Source organism: Heteronotia binoei, chromosome 17, assembly GCF_032191835.1.
Source record: "Heteronotia binoei isolate CCM8104 ecotype False Entrance Well chromosome 17, APGP_CSIRO_Hbin_v1, whole genome shotgun sequence".
NCBI classification, from domain to species: Eukaryota; Metazoa; Chordata; class Lepidosauria; order Squamata; family Gekkonidae; genus Heteronotia; species Heteronotia binoei.
This window is the reverse complement of record NC_083239.1, coordinates 10,401,660-10,426,522: the sequence shown is the minus strand read 5'-3', so window position 1 is coordinate 10,426,522 and position 24,863 is coordinate 10,401,660. Positions and strand designations below refer to the sequence as shown.

Here is a 24,863-nt window from a genome sequence, read left to right as displayed (position 1 = left end):
GGAAAACTGAATGGCTGAATTAAATTTCCAGGTTGCCTGTATGATTATTAAGAGGCAGCAAATGGCATTTACGGAGTCAGTTATGCAAAATGGGGAGGGCCGTTAGTCCAGATCTGCTCATTTTGCGTAGTTTATCCAGGTTACCTAATTTTGCCTTTCTTTCTTGATACAAAATTTTGATTGCCTGAGGGTAGGGTTCACCAGTGCAGCACCTGTAAGTGCCATGGATACTTTCCTTAGCACCTGCCAAGCTTTTCAAGAAGTGAACAGGACAACTGTAAGACAGGACTTGTTACTGACTGCCCTCATTCAAATAAAAGGGTTTTTCGCAGTGGAGAATCAGGAGGACTGGCAATCACCTGGGCTTTCCTTAGTCAGTGTTTGGTTCCCTTCCCACCCCCCTCAGGCTTTCCTTCTTCCCAGCAAGTGTGAGGGGAGAGAGTCTCCCATTTGGCAACCATTTTGGGTTCTCCATTCTCCTGTGGCAACCATTTTGGGTTTGGTGCACTCTACCCTCTCTCAAAATTCCAAAGGCGCCTTCAAGTTCAAAAAGTTTGGGGACTTCTGACCTAAGGTGTTGAATTTAAGTCCAGAATACACACAACCCTAGACAAATATACATACTGGCCTTTGTGGCTGTATTAATAACCCATAAAACTAGATACCTGCCTTTTTCTTGCCTTTTTTTGTTTTTGCCTTTAACAAGGCAGCCATGGATCAAAGCAGCTGAGTCTTTGAAGTCCTTCCCAGGAAACTTCACCAGAAGAAAAGGATGCCCAGCATCCTTAACCTGTCTCTGGTACCTCTGTGAAGCTTCAAGAGGTGTGATCAAATGCAGTACGGTGATAGAATCCTTCCAAGATGAAGCAACTTCTTCAGTTCAGCCGGTCCCACAGAAACGGCATCCTAATTTTTATTCCAAACAGGGTTTTGGAACTAATTTGTGTTTTGACAAATGCAATTTGACATAAGAACGGTAGGAATCGGGGCTTTCATTTTTGATCTGGCTTTTAAATCATTCTGATTCGAATTCTACTCTTCTCTCTCTTCCCATCCCACCTTTTCAGTTGTAAACTCTTATTAAAGTTAGCATCAGAAGCTATTTGCAAACTCTGCTCTGTAGCATTTAAGTGCCCTGTTATATGCAAGATTAAGTATGATGGCTTTTTAATGACTTATGCTGTTCACTTTGAACAAAGATGGAGAACGGATCACTGTATACTTTGCTTCAAACAGCTGCCCCCCCCCCCCTCTGTTCCTGGTTGGGATTTTGTCCCACAGGAAACTCCATATGGGGATGTTTGTTACAGACCCATTCAGAGCTTCTGGATACTTTCTTTGCTACTGAGAATATATGAGAATCCTTCTGTCAAGTGGGTTGTGTTGTGTGTGTGTGTGTGTGTGTGTGTGCATGAAGCTGGGGAGAGAATAAGGACAGGAGCAGAGGAATACTGTGCTAAAGTGGGAATGCTGAAAATGGCTGATAAGAAGCAGCGTTTTTCAACATTGCTAAGCACATCAACATCATCACAGGAAGCTTCTTTATCTTGAGTCCCACCAACCCATCAGTCCATCCAGCCCAGTTATTGTGTACTCTGACTAACAATGACTTTCCCAAGTGTCATCAAAGCATACGAAGAGCCCTAGTGGATCAGATTAGTGGTCCATCTAATCCAGCATCCTGTTTCACATAGTGGCCAACCATATACTTTGGAGGCCCAACAACCAGGGCATAGAGACCAAGGTCCCTCCCCAAATCCGCCTCCTTGCACTGGATTTCAAAGGTTTATTGCATTGGAATGTAGAACTTCCCTTAACTTTTCATAACTGCTCATTGTTGAATCTATCTAACCCCCTTTTAAAGTCGTGCTCTTTGCTGACGATTTGGGGAAAGATTTAAGCCTGGGACACTCTGCACGTCCAGAAAGTACACTGTCACCGAGCCACGCCTCCTCCTCAAAGCTGCCAAGTATAATTTTTGCCCTCTCCTAGACATGCTTGCCTGTGTTGGACTCCAAGTTGAGAATCCTGTCTAGATTAGCTCTTGTTCTAATGCTAGGCACCACATAGCCATGGCCCCAAATGGTGGCAGAGTTTACCTCTCCTTTCTGTGCCTTCTCTGTCATGTTCAAATTATGTTGTCTGTACCAATCAGTGCAAATGTGAATTGAAGGATGAGATATCGAAGCACTCTCCCTTTCTCTCACTCAACCCGTGATTACTTAGTGCTTTAGTGGCTTGATTACATGACAGACTTACTTAAACCTGTTAGTGTCTTTGGCTGCACATCTTGACGTGAGCCTTCCAAAGTATTCCCCCAACAGCCCACCAAGCACACATTGTACTTCCTAATGAGCCTGGGGCAGCACATTCCTTGTTGCCAAGCCATGCCTGCCATCGGCCCTCTTGGATGCCATTGTTGTGCAGTCTCAGGAGAGAAGGCCAAGCTGGCAGGAAAGAAATCAGAAGTGACGAGTGCTCATTAGCTGGTCAAGTTCAGGATTTCTTCCTGGCAGGGTTGCTGAAGAGAGAGTCAGGTTGAGACGTAGACTTCTGGTTCTGTGTTCAAAAATCATATGTATCACTAACATTCGTAAATGTGAAATGTCCTCCATTTCCATGGATGTTTGGACACCACAGAGGAAATTTGACAGAGTTTGTCAGCTACAGCAAGAAGAGTGAGGTGAAGATCACTTTAATGGGTAGATGACTGTGAAGAGAGCCTGAGGAAAGAGGTTGTTTAGCTTGAGATTAAAGATATTGGGATATTTGGTTAATATAGCAGAGTTTTGTCATAGAAGATTGGTACTGAGTGCAGTAAATCAATCTCCCATGAAGTATATTGCCAAAAAGATAAACTTATATTTATTCAAGTAGATCCAGCTCTCATTCAGGTTGCAGTCAAAAGAAGAGAAAAAAAGCCTAATCTAAAGAATACTTTCTCTATCACAAATGGCTTCATGTGTGGGGGAGTATGAGGGCACTGCATCTACAGGAGAGACTTGCAGAGACATGTGTCTCCATGGACGGCCATGTGAAGAGAGAGTCAGAAGACAGACAGAGAAGGGGTTCTGTGTTCTCTGTCCCAGACAGAAAAGGGGTCAGGGGGCAGTTCTCAGGTTAAGACAAAAAGAGGCATCCCGTTCAAGGAGATAACACCTAGACACACTTGATGTAGCACCCCACAATCTCAAGGCATGCTGAGTCACTCCAACAGAAAATAGGTCTGGAACCTCTGTTGCTTGTATGTTTTCAGGCATATCTATACATTTTTATTCCACCCTTCCACCAAGGAGCTTAGGGCCACATACATAGCTCTCCTCCCATTTTTATCATCACAACCATCTTGCAAGGTACATCTGTTTAAGAGAGCATAATTGGCCCAAGGTCACACAGTAAGAATGGGGATTTGAATCCTCATCTTCCAGTCCTAAGTACTAAGCCACTCTGGCTTTCACAGCCATGAGGACTATAAGGTCGCTCTTTTTTATTTAAAACACGAAACAAAGTGTTTTCTGAAATTTCATGCCGAATACCGTGTTCCTCAGCTATAGAGCTGCAGTGTGAAATTCTGTGTTAATTTGAAGGTATGTATGTTGGAATCTAGAGCTTGCAGCCTGCAGCATAGCTGCTAGGCTGCCTTAGCTCCGTTTGCCGCCCTGGGAGGGAGGAGTCTGATTTCGCCCGTTCGGGTGCGCAAAGTTGGGGGCGGGGCTGGCTGGTCTAACAGCCAGCTCCACGTTACCTCGTGGCAGTGAAGGTACGTATGTTGGCAAAGTCTCTTTCGGGTTCTGTATTGCCAGCTGTCACTTCATTCTACCTCTGACTTCGTTGATTTACCACCGCTGCTTCCTACCTGTCTTTTAAGACTGCTCAAAGTTGCCTGAACTGATGAAAACCGTAGAAGTAAAAAGAAGGTGTTTTAGGGAAGCAGAGGGCGGGCACCGTGAGGGACAGAACTGCTGGAGGAAATAACAGCAGCAGTGCCAACGTTTTCTTTTGTGCAGAAGCCTGGGACGCTTTTGACACCTTCAGTCTGTACTGCTGTATATAGCGTTTTGTATTTTATTCTTTACTGCTTAACATGTCATGTGAATATATACGCTTTGTTTCAGTGCTTTCTGATGGTTCAGATTTCCGAACTCCTCATGCAGTGGCTATTGAACGTCCCATTTTGTCGATTGTACTGACTCACCGTGTGTAAATCTGCCTTGAGTTCCTGTGAGAAAGGCGGGTTATAAGTAATGTAAATAAAATAAAATAAAACTGCTTCTAGCCGTGGTAATTTAATGTGCTTCAATTTGCCCGTTCTCTTGATTAAATTGTCAGAATTATCCCAGTGTTCTGTTTCCCTTTGCTCTGGTTTATTCCGGGCTAACTTTAGCTGACAATTTTGGCTCTGGCCCCTGAAAGCTTCTGCCAGAATAAATCAGTTAGGCTTTCTAAGGTGCGTGTTTGTGGCAACAGCTACTGCTCTGGAGTCAGCTGGCTCTGAAATATGCCAGCGCCATTTTGCCATTGTTCTGCCCCCAGCGCTGTCCATTCGGCACCTTTCACAGGCATTGCATGGGGGGGAGGGGAAATTGTGTGGATTTCTGTAAATTAGATGGAACCGAGCAGAGATGTGCGATAAGCTTTCTGGGTGGGTAGACAACTTAACAAAGCTGCTTTGTTTTGCTCTTGGGGTATGCCCATTCTTCTTTGTTACCAAATGAATAAACGAAGCACAGGCCTTAGAATTACATGGTACCAGTTCTCCATGGAAGTGAGGTGTGGGTAAGGATAGCCTCTATTACTGCTACTGTATGAAATGGCTTCTTCTCTGATCCTTCCCAGTCTCCCCTCCCCTCCTTCCCATACACAGCCGAAAGGGAAAAAATGATCTTATTTAAAGATCATTGATTCAACCATATTTTAACTGTTTCTCCCCTTTTCAGAAATAATAGCATGAGGTTTGCTAGATTTCTGTGTATTGGGCTTCTCAGTACACAGAGATCTTCCCAAAGGCTATCACATTGGCTTTTGGATGGCAGTTCCTACTCATAGAAAACTGGGTCGTCATTGGATCTTATGGAGTGTGTGGGGGGGGGGTCCCCCTGCTTTCCCAAACAAGTTCTGTTCCAGGTAGGCACCAACATTTCTCCAGAGCTCCAGTCTGAGTTCCGCAGTTTAGCTTTTTTTAAAAAAAAAAAATCCCACTTTCTCTCTCTCCCTCTTCTATTTCTAGTTGTGCAAGTCAGGCCTAAGGATAGTAGGGCAATTTTCTGGAAGGGGCAAAACAGACAATTGGTCATGGCTTATCACTTCCTGAGGGAAGTTACCAAACTACAGCAGTGTACTTCATGCCCAAATTGCTCCCGTACCCCAGAAAGTGGGCTTTTGAGGTAAATAACTGAACAGAGTAGCCTTGTTACGCTCCTTTGTACCACCATCTCCCCTTTCCACTCTGGCAACAGGAAAGTGCAAAGGGCTTCTTGGAGCAGATTGCTTTTTTTATCCTTGAAGCTGGAGAGGTCCAGGTGTGCCTTGCACTATGACCACCAAGCAGCAGCCACCCACATGCCAGATATTCCCTTGAAATCATCACGAGGGAGAGCAGTGGCCAGGCAAAACACAGCTGCCACCTTGGAGGATCATAGTCTGTCCAACGCAACAGCTGGAAAGCCGGCAGAGTCTCAGAGATACAATATAGGACTTGGAGGGTCACGAGTACTTCCAGTCACATCTGCTTCCATCAAACACAAGTTCTAGGGAAGGATTGAAGGCCGAATTGCATGTAGCATTGGGGATGCATAACTGGATCTCCTGACTTGTAATTTAAATTCAGAAAGAACTGCTTGATCTGGCAGGAATTGTCAGGTTAGATAGAGACTGCAGTACCAGGGCAGGGAGGTTAGCATTGCCATCTGAAGCAGAGTTGTGCACTTCTAAGTCTATTGGCTCAGAAAGGTATAAGTCTTTCCCCACATGTACACTGTAGCTAATATATATGGGTCTAATTTGGAGCTGGAGAGGGAAAATTTTTTCAAGGAAACAGCACGGAAGGAGTTAAATCTAGAATTTAACCAGAAGGGACTCTTTTAAGTGCTGTGACAAATGATACACTGGATCAGTTCCAGAAGCAAAAATCCATCTGTGGGTATTACCTCTAACATGGCTCACCCAGAGACATGAAGGCAACTGTTTTGATGGTTGCATCATTGTTTATCCTTTTGCCTTCCAAATGACCAAGGTGATTTTCCTCGTGCTTTTCACAAGCCTTCTTCCAAGAACCAATCCAATTCTCAGCTCTCTTAATCATCCAAACATTGGCTTCAACTCTCCATCAGGCTTCCTTGTTATGGTGACATCTTCCAGCCTGGGAACGCATCCCTGAAGACAATCAGGTCCTCATCATCCTTGAGCCAAAAGGAAAAGCCAGGTATAAATATTTTAATAAGCAAAAATTCATCCATCTAGGATACACTTTTAAGTCCTTTCCTCGGGCTTCCTTCAAGGTCAGTGCTCCAAAACTAGTTGATTTTTGTCAGAAATCAGCTTTCTGAACAGTCTGCAGAGGGCGGCTTGAACAAGTAAGCCAGCTTTTCTTTTCTTTTTTTAAGTACTGAAAAATCATCATAGAGGAAGAAAGAGACGTTCCATCAGCCACTGCCCTGCAGGTTTCCAAATGAACCTTTTGGATGCAGCCCTTTTTGGATGCTGCAGATGTCTTGCTGTGTAGCATGGAGGCAGCCATGCAAGCTAATAAAATTATCATTTTAATCCACATAGAGTGATTGTTTGAATATTGTTTTGAATATTTCATTATAAAAGGGGTATGGAATCTTAGCCAACTAATGGCTGAAGACTCACCCAAAGGTCATGGTCTCTCTTGGAGTTTTTGAAGCATGAGAATGGTGGTTATAATCCATAAAAATGATTCTCCAAAGTTAATTAAGCTGGAATGAAATAACTCTGGGATGCTGTTCTGATCCATGCAGGCATCTCCAAATTGCCTTCTGCCTGGTATTGTCTCTGCTGTGCGTTAACCACAGGGGAGGGATGGTGGCTCAGTGGTAGAGCATCTGCTTGGGAAGCAGAAGGTTCCAGGTTCAATCCCCGGCATCTCCAAAAAAGGGCCCAGGCAAATTGGTGTGAAAAACCTCAGCTGGAGACCCTGGAGAGCCGCTGCCAGTCTGAGTAGACAATACGGACTTTGATGGACCAGGGGTCTGATTCAGTATAAGGTAGCTTCATATGTTCATATGTTTGGGGAGGGACGGTGGCTCAGTGGTAGAGCATCTGCTTGGGAAGCAGAAGGTCCCAGGTTCAATCCCTGGCATCTCCAAAAAAGGGTCCAGGCAAATAGGCGTGAAAAGCCTCAGCTTGAGACCCTGGAGAGCCGCTGCCAGTCTGAGAAGACAATACTGACTTTGATGGACCAAAGGTCTGATTCAGTATAAGGCAGCTTCATATGTTCAACCAAGGCTTTTAAAGGTTCTATTTCACCACACACCCCCAGCTGTTCCCCACAAGCTCCCTCCAGTACAAGTTTATGCATTTGATCTTTTCTGGGGCAGCCCCATTTCTTTAGGGGTCTCACCCTACCAACATGCAGAACACGTTAAAGCACTGTTAATCTCGCCGCTGGCATTTGTAGGAAATTGCTATGATACATTCTGTGATTCCACATCCTCCAACTGGGGGAAATAGTTCAAAGCCTTTTTGTTCGAGACAAGCTAGTGAGTTGAAGCACCCGGCCTCTTGTCTGCAGCTGAATGCAGCTCTTTTCCTGATGTTGAGATGCATAGAATGGCTACGCTCGATAAGTCTGAATGGAACACCACTGCTGGAATTAAAAACATTGTGTGAACTTCCAAACTGTTGTGTAGTTCTCTATATAAGAGAGCTCAGTGTGAAAGAGCGCCACATGATAAGCACTGGCAAAGAAAATGGACTAGCTTCACATATAAGCTTGCCAGGGTATAAAACTGCTGGGTGTGGGTTCCCAGGATGGAGACCTTGGGTTGTGGGTAGAGAGCATGTTGGTCAATCTCAGTGTGCAGCAGCAGTGAAAAAAGGAAAAATCAGTGTTGTATTAAGCAACGATACCGGCAATTCCTAATCTTGCTCCCAACAAGACTGGACTACTGTAATGCCCTCTACATGGGGCTGCCTTTGTGTCGAACCCGGAAGCTGCAGCTGGTGCAGAACGCGGCGGCTAGGCTGTTACTAGGACTCCCGAAGTGGGAGCACATACAGCCAGGGCTGCGCGAACTGCACTGGCTGCCAGTTACATACCGGGTTCGCTACAAAGCGCTGGTTATTACCTTTAAAGCCCTATATGGCCAAGGACCTGCCTACCTGAGGGACCGTCTTTCCCCATACGAGCCCCAGAGAGCACTGAGGTCAGCGGGGAAGAACAAGCTGACTATCGCTGGGCCAAAGGAGGCCAAATTGCAGAACACCTGCGCACGGGCCTTCTCCATCGCAGCTCCATGCCTGTGGAACCAGCTCCCGGAAGAGGCGCGGGCCCTGCGGAGTCTTGACCAATTCCGCAGGGCCTGCAAGACCTTCCTTTTTAGGCTGGCTTTTACAGATTGCTGATTAATGATCGCTAAACAAATGGATCCGCCAAAATGATTTTGCCTCAGGGATCTTCGCTATCACGTAAACTGACAGAAATAGCGCCAGGAACATCACTGTTACTGTCAAATTATGTCAAATGTGAATTGTGAATAATAATAATATATATAATAATAAATTTTATTTGTACCCCGCCCTCCCCTGCCGAAGCAGGCTCAGGGCGGCTAACAATACGGTGACCAATGGTGCACCAACAATAAAACAGTTACATTAGAACATTAAATTAAACATTGAATTAACCTTAAAAGCCTGAATTAAAACAATTAACTAAAACATATTAATGTGAATTTAGAATGGTTTTTAGATAATGTCGATTTTAACATCTTGTATAACTACTGTATTGTATATTTTATGGATGTTGTTAGCCGCCCTGAGCCTGCTTAGGCGGGAGGGCGGGATATAAATAATTTTTTTTTAATTATTATTATTAACAGCACTGCGAGCTCCATGGTAGCTTGTTTGCTATTCCTATTGAAGGTCTTTGGTTCAATCTCTGCCATCTCTGGCTAAGGAACTCAGGTTGCAGGGATCAGAGACAAGCTGGCATTGGACACATGAAACTGCCTTCAACTGGATCAGTCCCTTGGCCTATTAACGTCAAGGCCTTATCTATTCTGACTGGCAGTGGCTCTCCAGAGTCTCTGGTTATGGAATTTCACATGATACTTTTAATTGGAGATGCCAGGGATTGGACCTGGGACCTTCTGCATGCAAAGAGGACACCGTGCCGCTGAGCTATGGCCCTGCCACTGCTGGGCAAGAGGGGACAATACTGGACACGATGAATCAGTGGTCTGATGCTGTAAGACAGCTTCAGGTATTCATATTCGTTCTTAACACCTTGTCAGAGCTGCATTTGGAATACTGTGTACCATGTTGGAGGTTTTAAGTATCAATTAGATACCTGCTTCTCAGGGATATTACTGTGGTTGTTCATTGGTTAGCAGAGGGTTGGACTAGATGACCCTCATGATTCCTTCAGACTCTGAGATTAAATAAATAAATAAATTATGGTTGCCACATCCTCAAATGATACCTTAGCAAATGAATTGGTTTTGTAATTTAGATGAGTAAATGTTGAGAATTAGGTTTTTAAAATAATAATAATAATAATAACAACAATGTGGAAAACTTGGTTGGTGTCTTTTCACTCTCATTGTCAGTTCCCCAATGAAAATTATTCCCTGTAAGGCTCACTTCGGACTGAGAGAGGAACTTCTTCATGCAATGTACGGTTTTCGTTTTTGGAATTGACTAACTCAAGATGTGGCAGTGGCCCATAGGTAGCTTTAGAAAAGGATTAGACTCAAGCCTTAATATATATAACTAAATATGTTAGTCCTAATAGAAGAAGACATTGGATTTATACCCTGCCCTATACTCCGAATCTCAGAGTCTCGGAGCAGTTTACAATCTTCTTTACCTTCCTCCCCCACAACAGATGCCCTGTGAGGTAGGTGGGGCTGAGAGGGCTCTCACAGAAGCTGCCCTTTCAAGGACAACTGAGAGCTATGGCTGACTCAAGGCCATTCCAGCAGCTGCAAGTGGAGGAGTGGAGAATCAAACCTGCTTCTCCCAGATAAGAGTCTGCCCTTTCAAGGACAACTCCTGCAGTAACTATGGCTGACCCAAGGCCATTCCAGCAGCTGCAAGTGGAGGAGTGGGGAATCAAACCCGCTTCTCCCAGGTAAGAGTCTGCCCTTTCAAGGACAACTCCTGCAATAGCTATGGCTGACCCAAGGCCATTCCAGCAGCTGCAAGTGGAGGAGTGGGGAATCAAACCTGCTTCTCCCAGATTAGAGTCTGCGCATTTAACCACTACTAAACTCACTACACCAAACCAGCTTGATTGGAACCTCCATGTTCAAAGGCAGCTTTCCTCTGAATACCAGGTGTAGGAATCAGAGGTGAGGGGGTGGCCACCACCTCTTTGGTAAGCTTACAAACAGAGCATGGAAGCGGGTTTGATTCCCCACTCCTCCACTGGCTATTGCTGGAAGCACTGCAAGAACAACATGGATGCCTTTGTGTCATCTCTTCACACAACAATTGGGATTATTGACTTGCTGACGATGAAGGGAGGCAGCACAATTCCCTGTCCTCAGAGGCAAGCCCTGAACAGTGACTTTCCCAGAAACGTCTTTCAAAGTTGTATTTCCAATTTTAATTCCAGCAAAGGAAGTGTCCCTTGCTTGTGGGGGCTGTTTAAGGGTGTTGCATTTCCTCTTTGTTTAATGCAGATTTCAGCGGAAACTTCCTCATTACAGAGGTTACTTTGGGGGAGAGAGCTTTGCAGTGCTTTTTGGAAATGTTCTGCCCCATCTCTGAATGTAATTCAGAGCTGTTGATATATAACTGAATGGCTGTCAACCTGCTACAGCTTGTGGATATTTGTTGGAAGGCACTCAGAGCTAGAAATGCCTGACTCCCCCTGTGAAAGGTTCAATGTAATGTAACAGTATTCTAAATTTTTTTAGGGGTAAACCTCTCTTGTCCCATACAAATGCTTTTTCAGATCCTGTCAAAGATGTTGCCGAATAAAGGAACCTGCTGAAAGCCCCCTTGTAGAAAACACCAGCCCTCCAGCTGTTGATTCCTCGGACATTAAGCCTTTGAGGAACACTTTGTGTGATACAAAGCACAGTCCTTCGGGGAATCCCATCTTCTGTTGTGTACAATACATGGCAGCAGGGAAAGCAAAGCCATTCACCATGCAGGATAAAAGAGCAAAGCCAGTTCCTAATCCCTTGGCGCATTGCGTGTGTTTAAAGGCATTTTATTTTCTATAGAAGCCCTTTACAAATTCAAACAGTATTTTCCCCCCTTCATTTCAATTAATCAGTCAGGCAAACTGAATGTTGTTTCTCATTCTCTGCTTAGTTGTGGGGTAGGGGAATCTAACGACTTTCTTTAGAATGTGTGTGTGTGTTCTTTATTAAAGAGCTTTGTGGATTATATCGTCAAATTAAATCAAGCCCATTAGCATGTTACATTTGCAATATCACAGTAACAGGCTGTGCCTCAGGCATTGCCCAGTTGGGATTGTGGAAGGTTTTCTCTCTCTGTCTCTCTCTCTGCTAGTGGCTTGCCCGAATGGTCCGTGGCGCTTGGAGTTGGGATGCTCTTCCCACTAATAGAAAAAAAACATGACATTCACATAATCATTAATATTGCAGAGTCATTAGAGCTGATAAAAGGAAGAGGCAGGCTCTGGCTGAGGCAATGTTGTTTTTCCTGGTCAGTTTGTCTTGTAAACATGTTGCAGAAGCATTCCCCCTTTTTCAGGGAAAACTTGTAATCTGGACTGAGGGAGGGGATTGCTCTGTCAACAATGCACGCTCCTCCCCAACACAGACCTGAGCTGACCTGGCAGCGTTTTTTTCACTCTGCGCACAGGCTTGGAGCTGGGGAATGAAGAGTTCATAGAGCAGGGAAGATGAGGCAGAATTAGTAGCAGTTCTGGATGAACTGACTGAGTCTGAATTTATGCTGGTCCGTTGCGCATTTTTTATGTATGTAATACATAAAATAATATGTGATAATCTGAATAGCACCAACATATCAACATACTAACTTTTACTTATTGTTTTTAGAATTTTAATAGTTTTAATTACCTGTTGGTTTCTATTGTTAGTTATAACTTAATGTATTTTAACCCAATGTATAACGAAATAAATTTTGTTGCGAGCCGCCCTGAGCCTGCTCTGGCGGGGAGGGCGGGATATAAATAAAATGTGTTGTGTTGTTGTTGTTGTTGTAATACCAGTCCCTAAAACTGGGAGTCGATTGCTGTCATTATTCCTTGTGTCGATCAGAAGCCTGAGCCACAGGCCCGTCAGTCACTGTTCTTCTGGAGTTAGCACTGGCCTGGATGGATGAGTTTAGATATGCCAGCCTGCTGTTTCAGAGAAGCAGTTCCGAAAGGAAGCCTTATTCATTCTAATTTGTACAGCAATCCAAAGACTTAGGCAGCAGCTGAAAAAGAAAGCTGGAAATGCCCCTTAACAAATTGACTTTTAGTTCTGTGGCCAAGTTCCTTGGCTTACAAGTCCTTCTGCGTGTCTGCATTGCTACCAGTTCACTTGCTTGACAGCTGCAACTGTCATGGGACCCTTTTAATCTTATATTGCTTGCCCAGTAGCCAGTTACATTTAAGATCCAGTGGCACGTGCCGGCTTCCTGAGGAATCAGTGCTGAGACTCAGGCAACTACATGTACATAGAACCCACTGTTGCTTCACTGTCCAAATGACCCAGCAGGCTACTTGGATGCCACAAGTCCCCAGGAGCATGGCTGGGACCTTGCTCTCTATTGGCTGCAGCATGGGAAGAGGTAATCATGGAATCATAGAGTTGGAAGGGATCTCCAGACTCATCTAGTCCAACCCCCTGCACAATGCAGGAAATTCACAAATACACACACCCGTGACCCCTGTTCCATGCCCCAAAGATGGCAAAAAAACCTCCAGGATCCCTTTCCAAATTGGCCTGGAGAAAAATTGCTTCCTAACCCCAAAGTGGCAGTCAGCATTTCCCTGGATGTGTAAGAAAGGGCTACAAGAACTAAGCACTGATGCGACCCTTCCCGCCCACCCCCTTATGATCTGCCTAATTCACAGAATCAGCGTTGCTGTCAGATGGCCATCTAGCCTCTGTTTGAAAACCTCCAAAGAAGGAGAGCCCACCACCTCCCGAGGAAGCCTGTTCCACTAAGGAACCTCCTTAACTGTCAGGAAGCTCTTCCTAATGTTTAGCCAAAAACTCTTTTGATTTAATTTCAATTTAGTTCTGGTCTGACCATCTGGGGCAACAGAAAACAACTCTGCACATCCTCTGTCTGACAGCCCTTCCAAGTACTTGATGGCAATCATATCACCTTGGGATGGTGATAATGGATGTCATTTGTACCTGCTGTCACCTCCCAGATGCCACTTGGATCCAAGGCTGGCTTGCTCTCCAGGCAGTACTGGAGAGGGGGCAGTGGTTGTAGTCTACACCCACAATTGCGTTCCAGAGCCGCACCAGCACTACCAAAGGCCCAGGGCACATGGCAGAGGCACTGGCAGCACTGCAAAAGATCCTGGTTGGGGGTTATGCCTGTTCTTACATCCCAGACCTGCACCACTTGGGCTGCAAAGGGACTTGCAGCCCTGAAGAGACCGGTTACAAGTCCCAGCAGGATGGGGACAGGAGCTAATTGGGATGCTGGTGCAAACCTACAAGAAGCATCACAATAGAGAAGTCAGGAGCAAACCACTAATGACCAGCTTGTTTTGCTGGTGTACATATGTTCTGTGGAGGTGCTACAGCCAATCCCGAGCCCTTTCCATATGTCCCTGTATAACATGCAAGGTGAAAATGTTCTGTCACATATGCACTTAAAATATGTTACAGGTGGATCCTTATGAATGACTACATTCCAACTGATTATAGTGGCTATCTCCCCCCCCCTTTTTTTTTGATGCATTGTGTGGACTCTATGTCCGTGTGTGTAAGCTGGGCAGTAAAAACATGCAGTTGGGTTTGTGTGCGTGCTGTCTGCAGTCAGCAATGTGCTGACTAGCTCCAAACTGTCAGTGGCTTTAGTACCAGAATAAACCAGGAAGTCTTAAAAACAAGAAGTCATTAAAAAAGAATTAGCACCAAATTGGAAAGCTTGAAGGGCAAAAGGCAGTGCTCTGGAGAATGCACTTTACCACAAAGCCAGGAGTGAAGCAATTTGTATTGAAGTCGTCCAACTTGTGGCATTCTTGTGTCCTGCTCTTTCGTTGGAGAGCTCAGAGCAGCTTCTGTGCTGCCTGCAAGAGTCTCCCCCATTCCTAGGCTGAAGTTGTAGTAACCTCAGATACTCCAGTATCTTGTACTAGTCTCACACCTGCCCCCTTTTTAAAGAAGATGATGTTGGATTTTTATCGTGCCCTCCACTCCGAATCTCAGAGTCTCAGAGCGGCTCGCAATCTCCTTTATCTTCCTCCCCCACAACAGACACCCTGTGAGGTGGATGGGGCTGAGAGGACTCTCACAGCAGCTGCCCTTTCAAGGACCACCTCTGCCAGAGCTATGGCTGACGCAAGGCCATTCCAGCAGCTGCAAGTGGAGGAGTGGGGAATCAAACCAGGTTCTCCCAGATAAGAGTCCGCACACTTAACCACTACACCAAGCTGACTTTTGAGCGGAGATGTCTTGAGCGGAGTGGTTAAGTGCGCGGACTCTTATCTGGGAGAACCGGGCTTGATTCCCCACTCCTCCACTTGCACCTGCTAGCATGGCCTTGGGTCCGCCATAGCTCTGGCAGAGGTTGTCCTTGAAAGGACAGCTGCTGTGAGAGCCTTCTCCAGCCCCACCCACCTCACAGGTTGTCTGTTGTGGGGGAGGAAGGTAAAGGAGATTGTGAGCCGCTCTGAGACTCTTCGGAGTGGAGGGTGGGATATAAATCCAATATCTTCATCTACCTCACAGGGTGTCTGTTGTGGGGGAGGAAGGGAAAGGAGATTGTGAGCCGCTCTGAGACTCTTCAGAGTGGAGGGTGGGATATAAATCCAATATCTTCATCTACCTCACAGGGTGTCTGTTGTGGGGGGGGGAAGGGAAAGGAGATTGTGAGCCGCTCTGAGACTCTTCAGAGTGGAGGGTGGGATATAAATCCAATATCTTCATCTACCTCACAGGGTGTCTGTTGTGGGGGAGGAAGGGAAAGGAGATTGTGAGCCGCTCTGAGACTCTTCAGAGTGGAGGGTGGGATATAAATCCAATATCTTCATCTACCTCACAGGGTGTCTGTTGTGGGGGAGGAAGGGAAAGGAGATTGTGAGCCGCTCTGAGACTCTTCAGAGTGGAGGGTGGGATATAAATCCAATATCTTCATCTACCTCACAGGGTGTCTGTTGTGGGGGGGGGAAGGGAAAGGAGATTGTGAGCCGCTCTGAGACTCTTCGGAGTGGAGGGCGGGATATAAATCCAATATCTTCATCTTCTTCCTCTGTATGGTGACAGATTTCATAGTACGGGACAAAAATATCTGTTTCAGGGAACCATTTTAAAGTCTCCCATGTGGGTCTGAGAGAGGAAGATACACCCCACCCCATGCCCCTATGTCCACAACTTCTCACAGCTATTCTGTGAGGTGGGTCAGTATCAAACTAAATTCAACAGCCAGTGGCTTCGCGGAAGCTCCTTAGGGCTGAACTGTGCATTGTGCTCTTACTGAATCTCATTTTGTCAACTTCAGAGCAAGTGAAACTCCCCCTCCCATTTGAGGGTTATTTATATATGCACTGAATCCCAAGATGGCTTCTGTCATTCTTTCCTTCTCAAGTTTAACCTCACAACAACCCTGTGAGGCAGGTTAGGCTGAGAGAAAGAGTGAGTGTGGCCCAAGGTCACCCAGCAAACTTCCATAGCAGAGTGGGAATTTGAACCTGAGCCTCCCAGATCGTAGCCTGACACTTTAACCACTACACAACAATTACTCTTTCTGCACAGCTGAAAAGCTAAACTACTTAGGTCTGGGCCTTCATAACTTTTGGCTCTTAAAGCTGAATGAAGCCTATTGGCCATCTAGCGTGGTTGTTGACACACATATGCCCATGCATGGTATTTTTGCCGTCTTTGGCAGGCAGAAAATGGAAGGGGTCAGCTGGCTGAGAGAGGGCAGATCAGACATCCTTTAGGTGGAAGTCCTGGCAGTAGAGATTGAATTATATTCTTGGTGTGCATATAAACTGTTGCCCCCTGCTGGAGAATTATAGCAATGACCAGTCTAGGCACACTCAAGAGAGGAGATGTACTCTCTAAACCAGCAATGCTTTTTTTTTTTTGGTGGGTTTTGTTTTTTTTTGTTTACATGTGCTGTTTTGGACACCCAAAGGGTTTGTTTAGAACCCTCCTGTTGCCTGCTGATGTCCTCTCTTGCATTTTTATCGGCTCTGGAAAGCTGTGAGTCATTTTGCACTGGAAATGTACTTTTGATGTTCGACAGCACAAATGGTATGCCATTGTGAGAGCTATCTGATCTTGGGCATCATCTAGCACAGTGAGAGAGCTGTCTCCTGCCTGTGCTGGGCAGCTGTGGAGAAAGCAACACTTTGTCCGGAAAGAGCCTTGTGTGGGTTGTGCGTGCTTGATGCAGACCAGACGTTACCCCTCCCCTGAACCATTGTTTTCTCTAAAGACTTAGGAGGGGAGGAGGATCTAATTTAATGCCTGCATGTTATCTGTTATAGGATGAGAAGAGGTAGAAATGCTGTTTTGTCCAATGCATTCATTTTTCTTATTTATAGATAGCTAAACAAATTAAACTAAAGCATAGGGTTGAAGATTTAGGGGGGAGCCTGAGGAGGCCGGGGTTTGGGGACAGGAGGGGCATCAGTGGGGTACAAAGCCACAGAGTCCACCCTTTCTCCAGTAGAGCTGATCTCTGTAGCCTGGAAATTAGTTGTAATTCCAGGAGATCCCCAGGTCCTACCTAGAGGTTGGCAACCCTATTCAAGCACCAGATTCTAGCTTCAGATCATCATTTCGCTTTGGAGTGGGTGACTGAATACTTCTCTGAACTCCTTCCCTCTTTTAAAAAAAATAACCTTGAAATTTCTGCTCATCAGTGCTCAAATATACCAGTTCTGACCCACAGCACAATGCTAGTCCTCATGGTTGTGAGACTCCCTTCAACTGCGGTCTTACCTCTATAAATCAACCGTTAAAGGTTGCATGAACCAGCACAGCATAGAGACTAAATGTATGAAAGGGGCAGATCCGATACCCTGAAGCAGGGCTTTCTGGACATGCCTGGATTGTAGGTGACACTGCCTAATGCTGAATCACATCATTGGTTTATCAAAGTCAGTGTTGTCTACTCCGTCTGACAGTTGCAGCTCTCCATGGTCACAGATAGTTGGTGGGGGTGCTATTTGACATTTATGCCTCTAAAGCTCTCAGTGCTCTTTGCAAATCAGGCTCCCTCGCAGCGGTCCCCGCATTTGGCATTCAGTGTCTTGTTCAACCTAAGAGCTTCTCCCTTAATGTCCTGGCATCCCATTGGGTAATTCCAAAAAAACTAGAGCAGCAGTTCTTCAGAACAGTCTTGATCCAGAAGTGAGCATCTGTTGTAGTTGGGTTCCCTCCCAGCACACTGTTTGCTTTTAGCAGGCATTAACACATTGCCTTTGTATAGCTAGCAGAGCTGAAAGTTGCCAGAAGGGTTGCATGAGCCAATTAAACAAGGGAGGGTGTTTTTAGTCCCTGAACTGGGTTGCTTTCATGGAGTTGGTTGTAGATGTAAAAATGCAATACTTCAGATCTCCAAGAATCACCCCCTCCCCATAGAATAACATCCTTGTGACAAGTATTCCGTGGAAGGAAGCTTTTCTATGGAAGGAGAGCCGGTTTGGTGTAGTGGTTAAGTGCGCGGACTCTTATCTGGGAGAACCGGGTTTGATTCCCCACTCCTCCACTTGCACCTGCTGGCATGGCCTTGGGTCAGCCATAGCTCTGGCAGAGGTTGTCCTTGAAAGGGCAGCTGCTGTGAGAGCCCTCTCCAGCCCCACCCACCTCACAGGGTGTCTGTTGTGGGGGAGGAAGGGAAAGGAGATTGTGAGCCGCTCTGAGACTCTTCGGAGTGGAGGGCAGGATATAAATCCAATATCTTCATCTACCTCACAGGGTGTCTGTTGTGGGGGAGGAAGGTCAAGGAGATTGTGAGCCGCTCTGAAACTCTTCGGAGTGGAGGGCAAGATATAAATCCAATATCTTCTTCTTCTTCTTCTTCTTTTGGGAAAACTGTTCACAAAATCAAGGCATATCCCATTCTTCTGCAGCACTTGAGATTTTGTCCCAGGGGAGTCTCTTTCAGCCCACTTATGATGCAGAGAGGAAGGAAGAGGAGCTGAACCGCTCCTGATACCTGGCTGTGCTTCTCTAACTGGGCCTGCCCTGCACCAAGACATCTTTGACTAAGCTGTATTTCCATTCTCTGATAAAGCAGGTGGTTGACTGATTAATCAGCACGCTCTTTAAAATTACAGGTTGCAGAGGGAACACATAGTCCCAACAAGGGATAGAATATACTATGTATCTTAAAGACTTAAAAAAAAAAAATGATGAGTTCCAGTTGAAATCTCAGATGTAGGCTGAATGCAGGCAATTACAACCAAACTCCAGTTTCCTTATGTCAAAAAGGATCTGGGAAGTCCTCAGACTCACATATTCTCTCACCCTTCCCCTAAGCACGGACCTGAGACTTTCCGATTTGGAAAGCAACTGTGAGGTCCAGAGTGGCTCCTTTAACAAGCCGTGGCTTGTTTCTTACCCACAAGCTGGGATTCTGGACAGGAGTTTCTTTCAAACTGGCTCCATTTCTGTTTCCCCTGTTAACCTTGTGTCTCCTTCCACCCATTTCCAGTTGTGTTACCCAGACTTTTGCACTGTACTCTCTGCAGGGAGACACTCTGTTTTGATGTTGTTTGTGGAATTTTGTAAAGGGCATTGTATTGCCCTTTATTGAAATGGGCCCATTTCAATATTAAATAAGAACAGTGTCACTACTAAATTCCACATGTAGGCCGCCCCCACAAGAGAAACAAAATACAGATCCACTCAAATGGTCCTTGTTTTCCATTGATGCAGGAGGTCTCCGGGGAGCCACGGTGGTGGATGCTTTAGATACTCTGTACATTATGGAGCTGCAAGAAGAATTCCAAGAAGCCAAAAAATGGGTGGAGCACAGCTTTGACTTGAATGTGGTGAGTCACTCTTTGAATATGTTTCTCTCTGCTGTGAATACTGCCTGCTGTGTTTGAGTCCTGCAGTTCTGACCCTAGGTTGGTCTTTGTTTTGTCTTTGTGTGTGTGTGTGTGTGTGTGTGTGTGTGTGTGTGTGCAGCTGAAATGTAAGAAGTTGTTTTAACTTGTAATTTAGACATGCTGAAAACCTTATTATAATGGGCTGCCCAACAGTCTTGCTAGGTAGATCCTGATTATTGCAACTTTACAGGGGAATTAAGGCCGAATGAACAGCTTGCCAAGTACCACGGAACTACCCTAAGTTATAGTATGAGACCTGAATATGAGTCTTTCAGATCCAGGCTTAAATAGCTGCCTACTGGGCCACTCTGGCTCTCATTGGAGCAAATAAGTTTCCTTTGTTATCTGACAACCAGAAAAAAAAAATATTCCTCATTCTTCTGCTTCGGCAAATTGCCACTAGAAAATGAAGCTGACGTATCAGTATGCGCAATTTGGTACAGTCTTGTGCATAAGGAAAGCTTTGTTGTAATAGAAGATAATTGGATGCATTAATGCCTTTAGCTGCTTGGCTTTTCCAGGTTGAGGAGGGGGCGGCTTGCTTTCTAATTATTTTAAAAACAGCGGCTTTCTCCTTCTGTGGAATATATGAAACTGCTTTATAGCGATTGGTCCACAGGTCAGTCTTGTTTAGTACTGCCAAATGCTACCACTTGTAGCTCTCCAAGGCCCATGAGTTGTTTCTTTTTGGTTTAGAGCAAAACTGACCTGCAAACATTTATAAGGGCCAACAACTGTCACCTCACAGGGTGTCTGTTGTGGGGGAGGAAGGTAAAGGAGATTGTGAGCTGCTCTGAGACTCTTTGGAGTGGAGGGTGGGATATAAATTGAATATCTTCATCTACCTCACAGGGTGTCCGTTGTGGGGGAGGAAGGGAGAGGAGATTGTGAGCCGCTCTGAGACTCTTCGGAGTGGAGGGTGGGATATAAATCCAATATCTTCATCTACTTCACAGGGTGTCTGTTGTGGGGGAGGAAGGGAAAGGAGATTGTGAGCTGCTCTGAGACTCTTCGGAGTGGAGGGTGGGATATAAATCCAATATCTTCATCTACCTCACAGGGTGTCTGTTGTGGGGGAGGAAGGGAAAGGAGATGGTGAGCCGCTCTGAGACTCTTCGGAGTGGAGGGCGGGATATAAATCCAATATCTTCTATCTTCATTTTCTGTTCCCATAAATGTCTACCTTGTAACTTCTAACTTCTAAACCACTTCATGCATCTGACAAAGTAGAGTCTATGCTACACTAGATTTGTTAGCCATTAAAAGTACAGGATCAACCTACCAAGGCTGTCAAGTGATTTTTGTTCTTATGCTTCATAAGAACATAAGAGAAGCCATGTTGGATCAGGCCAATGGCCCATCCAGTCCAACACTCAGTGGCCATAAAAAATTCTATACACACACACACACACTGTGGCTAATAGCCACCAGTAAATAGTATGTCACCAGGTGCTATGCCTTTATTTGTTTTTCCTCACTCAAGATTCATAAAGTTGAACAAGGAACAAAAATGAAGAGAGGCTGAAGTCTATCTGCCCTTATTCCTCAGTCTTTTAATGAAGCATGACCTGGAAGCTTTCATAGGGATTAGGGTGTTCTGAGCTATTCTCATTGCAGTTCCCTCTTTTGGTCAGAGTTGGGGGGGTGCACAGGCTGAACTCCACTGGACATCTCCCATTGCAGGCTCAACCGTGACAACTTGTGTAACCCCCTGCCCTGTCAGGTAGTGATAACCCACCCACTAGTCTTGCAGCACTGGGAACACAGGGCAGGGTGCAAGCAGAATACTGGGAGATCCCAGTAAAGGTACTCATAGTTAGCTCACTGCAGTAGAATCATGTGAGACAAACAAACTATACATTTTGAAGGGGCTGGGGAGAAAGAGGACTAAAGTTAATTCAGTAGACCTCGAAGGTGTGTTTCCTTCTGACTGACCTTGGATCTAGTGATCAGACTATGAACATGAGCAGAACTCAGTGGCAATCCTAAAAAGTGTACTGGGCACAACATCCTACTGCCTGGTATCCTACTCTTTGTTGAGAGAGTTTCAGGTACCCCAGAGGAAAGGGAGGAAGCCCATAGTTCTATTTGAAGATGGGGAAGGAAAAAGAAATGGCTTGTTAGCAGTAATCATAAAAAACCGCTTGGGGCTCTTTAGCTTGGAGAAACGTCGACTGAGGGGTGACATGATAGAGGTTTACAAGATAATGCATGGGATGGAGAAAGCAGAGAAAGAAGTACTTTTCTCCCTTTCTCACAATACAAGAACTCGTGGGCATTCGATGAAATTGCTGAGCAGACAGGTTAAAACGGATAAAAGGAAGTACTTCTTCACCCAAAGGGTGATTAACATGTGGAATTCACTGCCACAGGAGGTGGTGGCGGCCACAAGCATAGCCACCTTCAAGAGGGGTTTAGATAAAAATATGGAGCAGAGGTCCATCAGTGGCTATTAGCCACAGAGTGTGTGTGTGTGTGTATATATATATATATATAATTTTTTTTGGCCACTGAGTGTTGGGCCATTGGCCTGATCCAACATGGCTTCTCTTATGTTCTTATGACGCATAAGAACAAAAATCACTTGACAGCCTTGGTAGGTTGATCCTGTACTTTTAATGGCTAACAAATCTAGTGTAGCATAGACTCTACTTTGTCAGATGCATGAAGTGGTTTAGAAGTTAGAAGTTACAAGGCAAACGTTTATGGGAACAGAAGAAGATGAAGATAGAAGATATTGGATTTAGATCCCGCCCTCCACTCCGAGGAGTCTCAGAGCGGCTCACAATCTCCTTTCCCTTCCTCCCCCACAACAGACACCCTGTGAGGTGGGTGGGGCTGGAGAGGGCTCTCACAGCAGCTGCCCTTTCAAGGACAACTCCTACCAGAGCTATGGCTGACCCAAGGCCATTCCAGCAGGTGCAAGTGGAGGAGTGGGGAATCAAACCCGGCTCTCCCAGATAAGAGTCCGCACACTTAACCACTACACCAGACTGGCTCTCCATCTGGCGTATCCAGATGCGCTGAGAAGCTTTAATCTCCACAGTTACTCTTGAGAAAGATTTCTAGATTTGTTCCCACTGCATTTTTTTTTTTGCCACTGTAGGTATATGTGCTGTACAGAGTTGTTTGATACCTATTGCCTTTACCCAGGGAGTCCCAAAGACTGCTTTGGGAGAGAAAGAGACTTTGCCAGAAAATCCTTAGTGTCCTTATTAAAATTAGAGTTCTACAGATTCTTTACATAAAGCTATAACAATTAAACTGGTATAAAACTGCTGTGACTTTGTAGTGTAGGTGTGCCTAGTCTGAGAAGTTTTTGTCACCACAAAGTGCTCCACAAAGTCTCTGGGCCTCCCCTTTTGTCCTTGGCGATGCTTAAGCAGCAGTTGTATCCCAATAGATGATTAATGGAAGACAGGGGCATTGGTTTCCAGGTATGGCTCCCTTTATTAGCCTCACCCCTAGAGACCAAGCTCCCCCTATCTCTTATGATAAGGAATTTTCCAGGCTAGATTCTGATACCATTCATCCTTGGTGGACATCCCTCTTTAGGTGAGGCAGTAGGAGTGATGGTGACTCACATTTGGGGCTTTTCCTTGCTTTTGCATTTTTTTCATATACAGTTAACAGTCTTGGTTGAGAGGCCATCAATAGGAGAGCCAGTTTGGTGTAGTGGTTAAGTGTGTCGACTCTTATCTGGGAGAACCGGGTTTGATTCCCCACTCCTCCACTTGCACCTGCTGGCATGGCCTTGGGTCAGCCACAGCTCTGGCAGAGGTTGTCCTTGAAAGGGCAGCTGCTGTGAGGGCCCTCTCCAGCCCCACCCACCTCACAGGATGTCTGTTGTGGGGGAGGAAGGTAAAGGAGATTGTGAGCCGCTCTGAGACTCTTTGGAGTGGAGGATGGGATATAAATCCAATATCTTCATCTACCTCACAAGGTGTCTGTTGTGGGGGAGGAAGGTAAAGGAGATTGTGAGCCGCTCTGAGACTCTTCGGAGTGGAGGTCGGGATATAAATCCAATATCTTCATCTTCTTATCTTCATCCCTTGGGACCTCAACCCTCAATAGCTGTGTAAACGTCTCAACTCGGTTTAGCTGCTGCTGCTGCTTCTTCTTCTTCTTCTCTCTTTTTTTGCACACCTGTGGACATTTTCGTAGGCTAGAGGCTTAGGCTGCACCGGACAGGCCCTGTCCCTACCTTACGGGGCATATCCCCTAACTGATAATTTACACCGCTGAAACATAAAATAGAGACATGAATACAGGAAGCTGCTTTGTGCTGAGTCAGACCCTTGGCCTACCAAGGTTATCCATCCACTCTTAGATACGTTGGTCAGGAATATTCTTAAAGAACGCACTTCAGATAGTACCCAAGCAGGGGTTTGGCACAGTCCAAAAGGTTATTTTCCATGTGGAAATTGTTCTTCTTGTGGCATCTGCCTTAAAACCAATGTATTCCAAAATTCTTCAATGACCAGAAGTTACTATATTAGATCTTTTGTCAACTGTAACTCTACAGCAGAGGTGGCCAAACTGCAGCTTAGGAGCCACATGCAGCTTTTCACACACATTGTGTGGCTCACAGAGGTAGAGGGGGAACTTAATGCAGGCTTACTCTCCAGTAAGCATGCTTAGCATCAGGACCTCAGTCATCCTCTTGAGTGCTGACCCCAAGCTAGGCAGCTATTTCCACCATGTGTAGAGCAGAGAAGGAGGGGGAGATAGGCTTGCAAATTCTTCACCTCCACCACAAAAGTTGCCTGGAGACCTAGAGCAGGGAAAGAAAGTGCAAGAGCTGAGGGAGCCACTGGAAGGAGCGATGGAATTAAAGAAGGTGGCAAAGGGTTCCCCTGTAGTTTCGTATCTTGTAGGAGCTGTATTTACTAACTTTAGTGTCAAGGCAAAGAGAGCTGTATAATTATGCAAATAGAAGTCAGTGATTTATATGATACATGTGTGTTTCCTTCTCCCACTGGTGCTAAAAAATAATTCCCTAAACTAGGGAAAAGCTTTTTTTATTCCCAGCTTTTTTAAAAAAAAAAATCTCCTTCTAGCATGATCATGTTGAAAAGTGCATACATAAGTATTTTATCTTTCTGTGCAAAGAAAGTTTTGAGAGTTTAATAGACAAACATCTGACATTTATTCGATGAGATTCTTACATTAAGCAAGTTTGGCCACCTGTGCTCTAGAAGGGTCATTTATTGCATATAGGGCCCATTTTTATTTATTTATTTATTTATTCGATTTATATCCCGCCCTACCCCACCAAGGCGGGCTCAGGGCGGCTTACAATTCCAAAAGCTAACAAAATCAGTTTAAAATACATTAATAATTATACAATAAAATATATAAAATACATAAAAATATATAAAATACATAAAACTCACATCAATATGCACTATGCTACCTTTTCGTTGACTCAGTCCTTCAAGTA

General features: G+C 45.2%; 1 protein-coding gene across 1 annotated transcript in view; it reads left to right on the top strand.

Annotated features, from left to right (window-relative positions):
* MAN1C1 (mannosidase alpha class 1C member 1) overlaps nucleotides 1-24,863 on the top strand; it is a 198,797-nt gene that overhangs the window by 120,159 nt on the left and 53,775 nt on the right. The window contains exon 3 of the mRNA XM_060257550.1: nucleotides 19,245-19,360. Within this exon, the coding sequence (XP_060113533.1) occupies nucleotides 19,245-19,360 (116 nt within the window). The remainder of the gene's footprint in view (nucleotides 1-19,244; nucleotides 19,361-24,863) is intronic.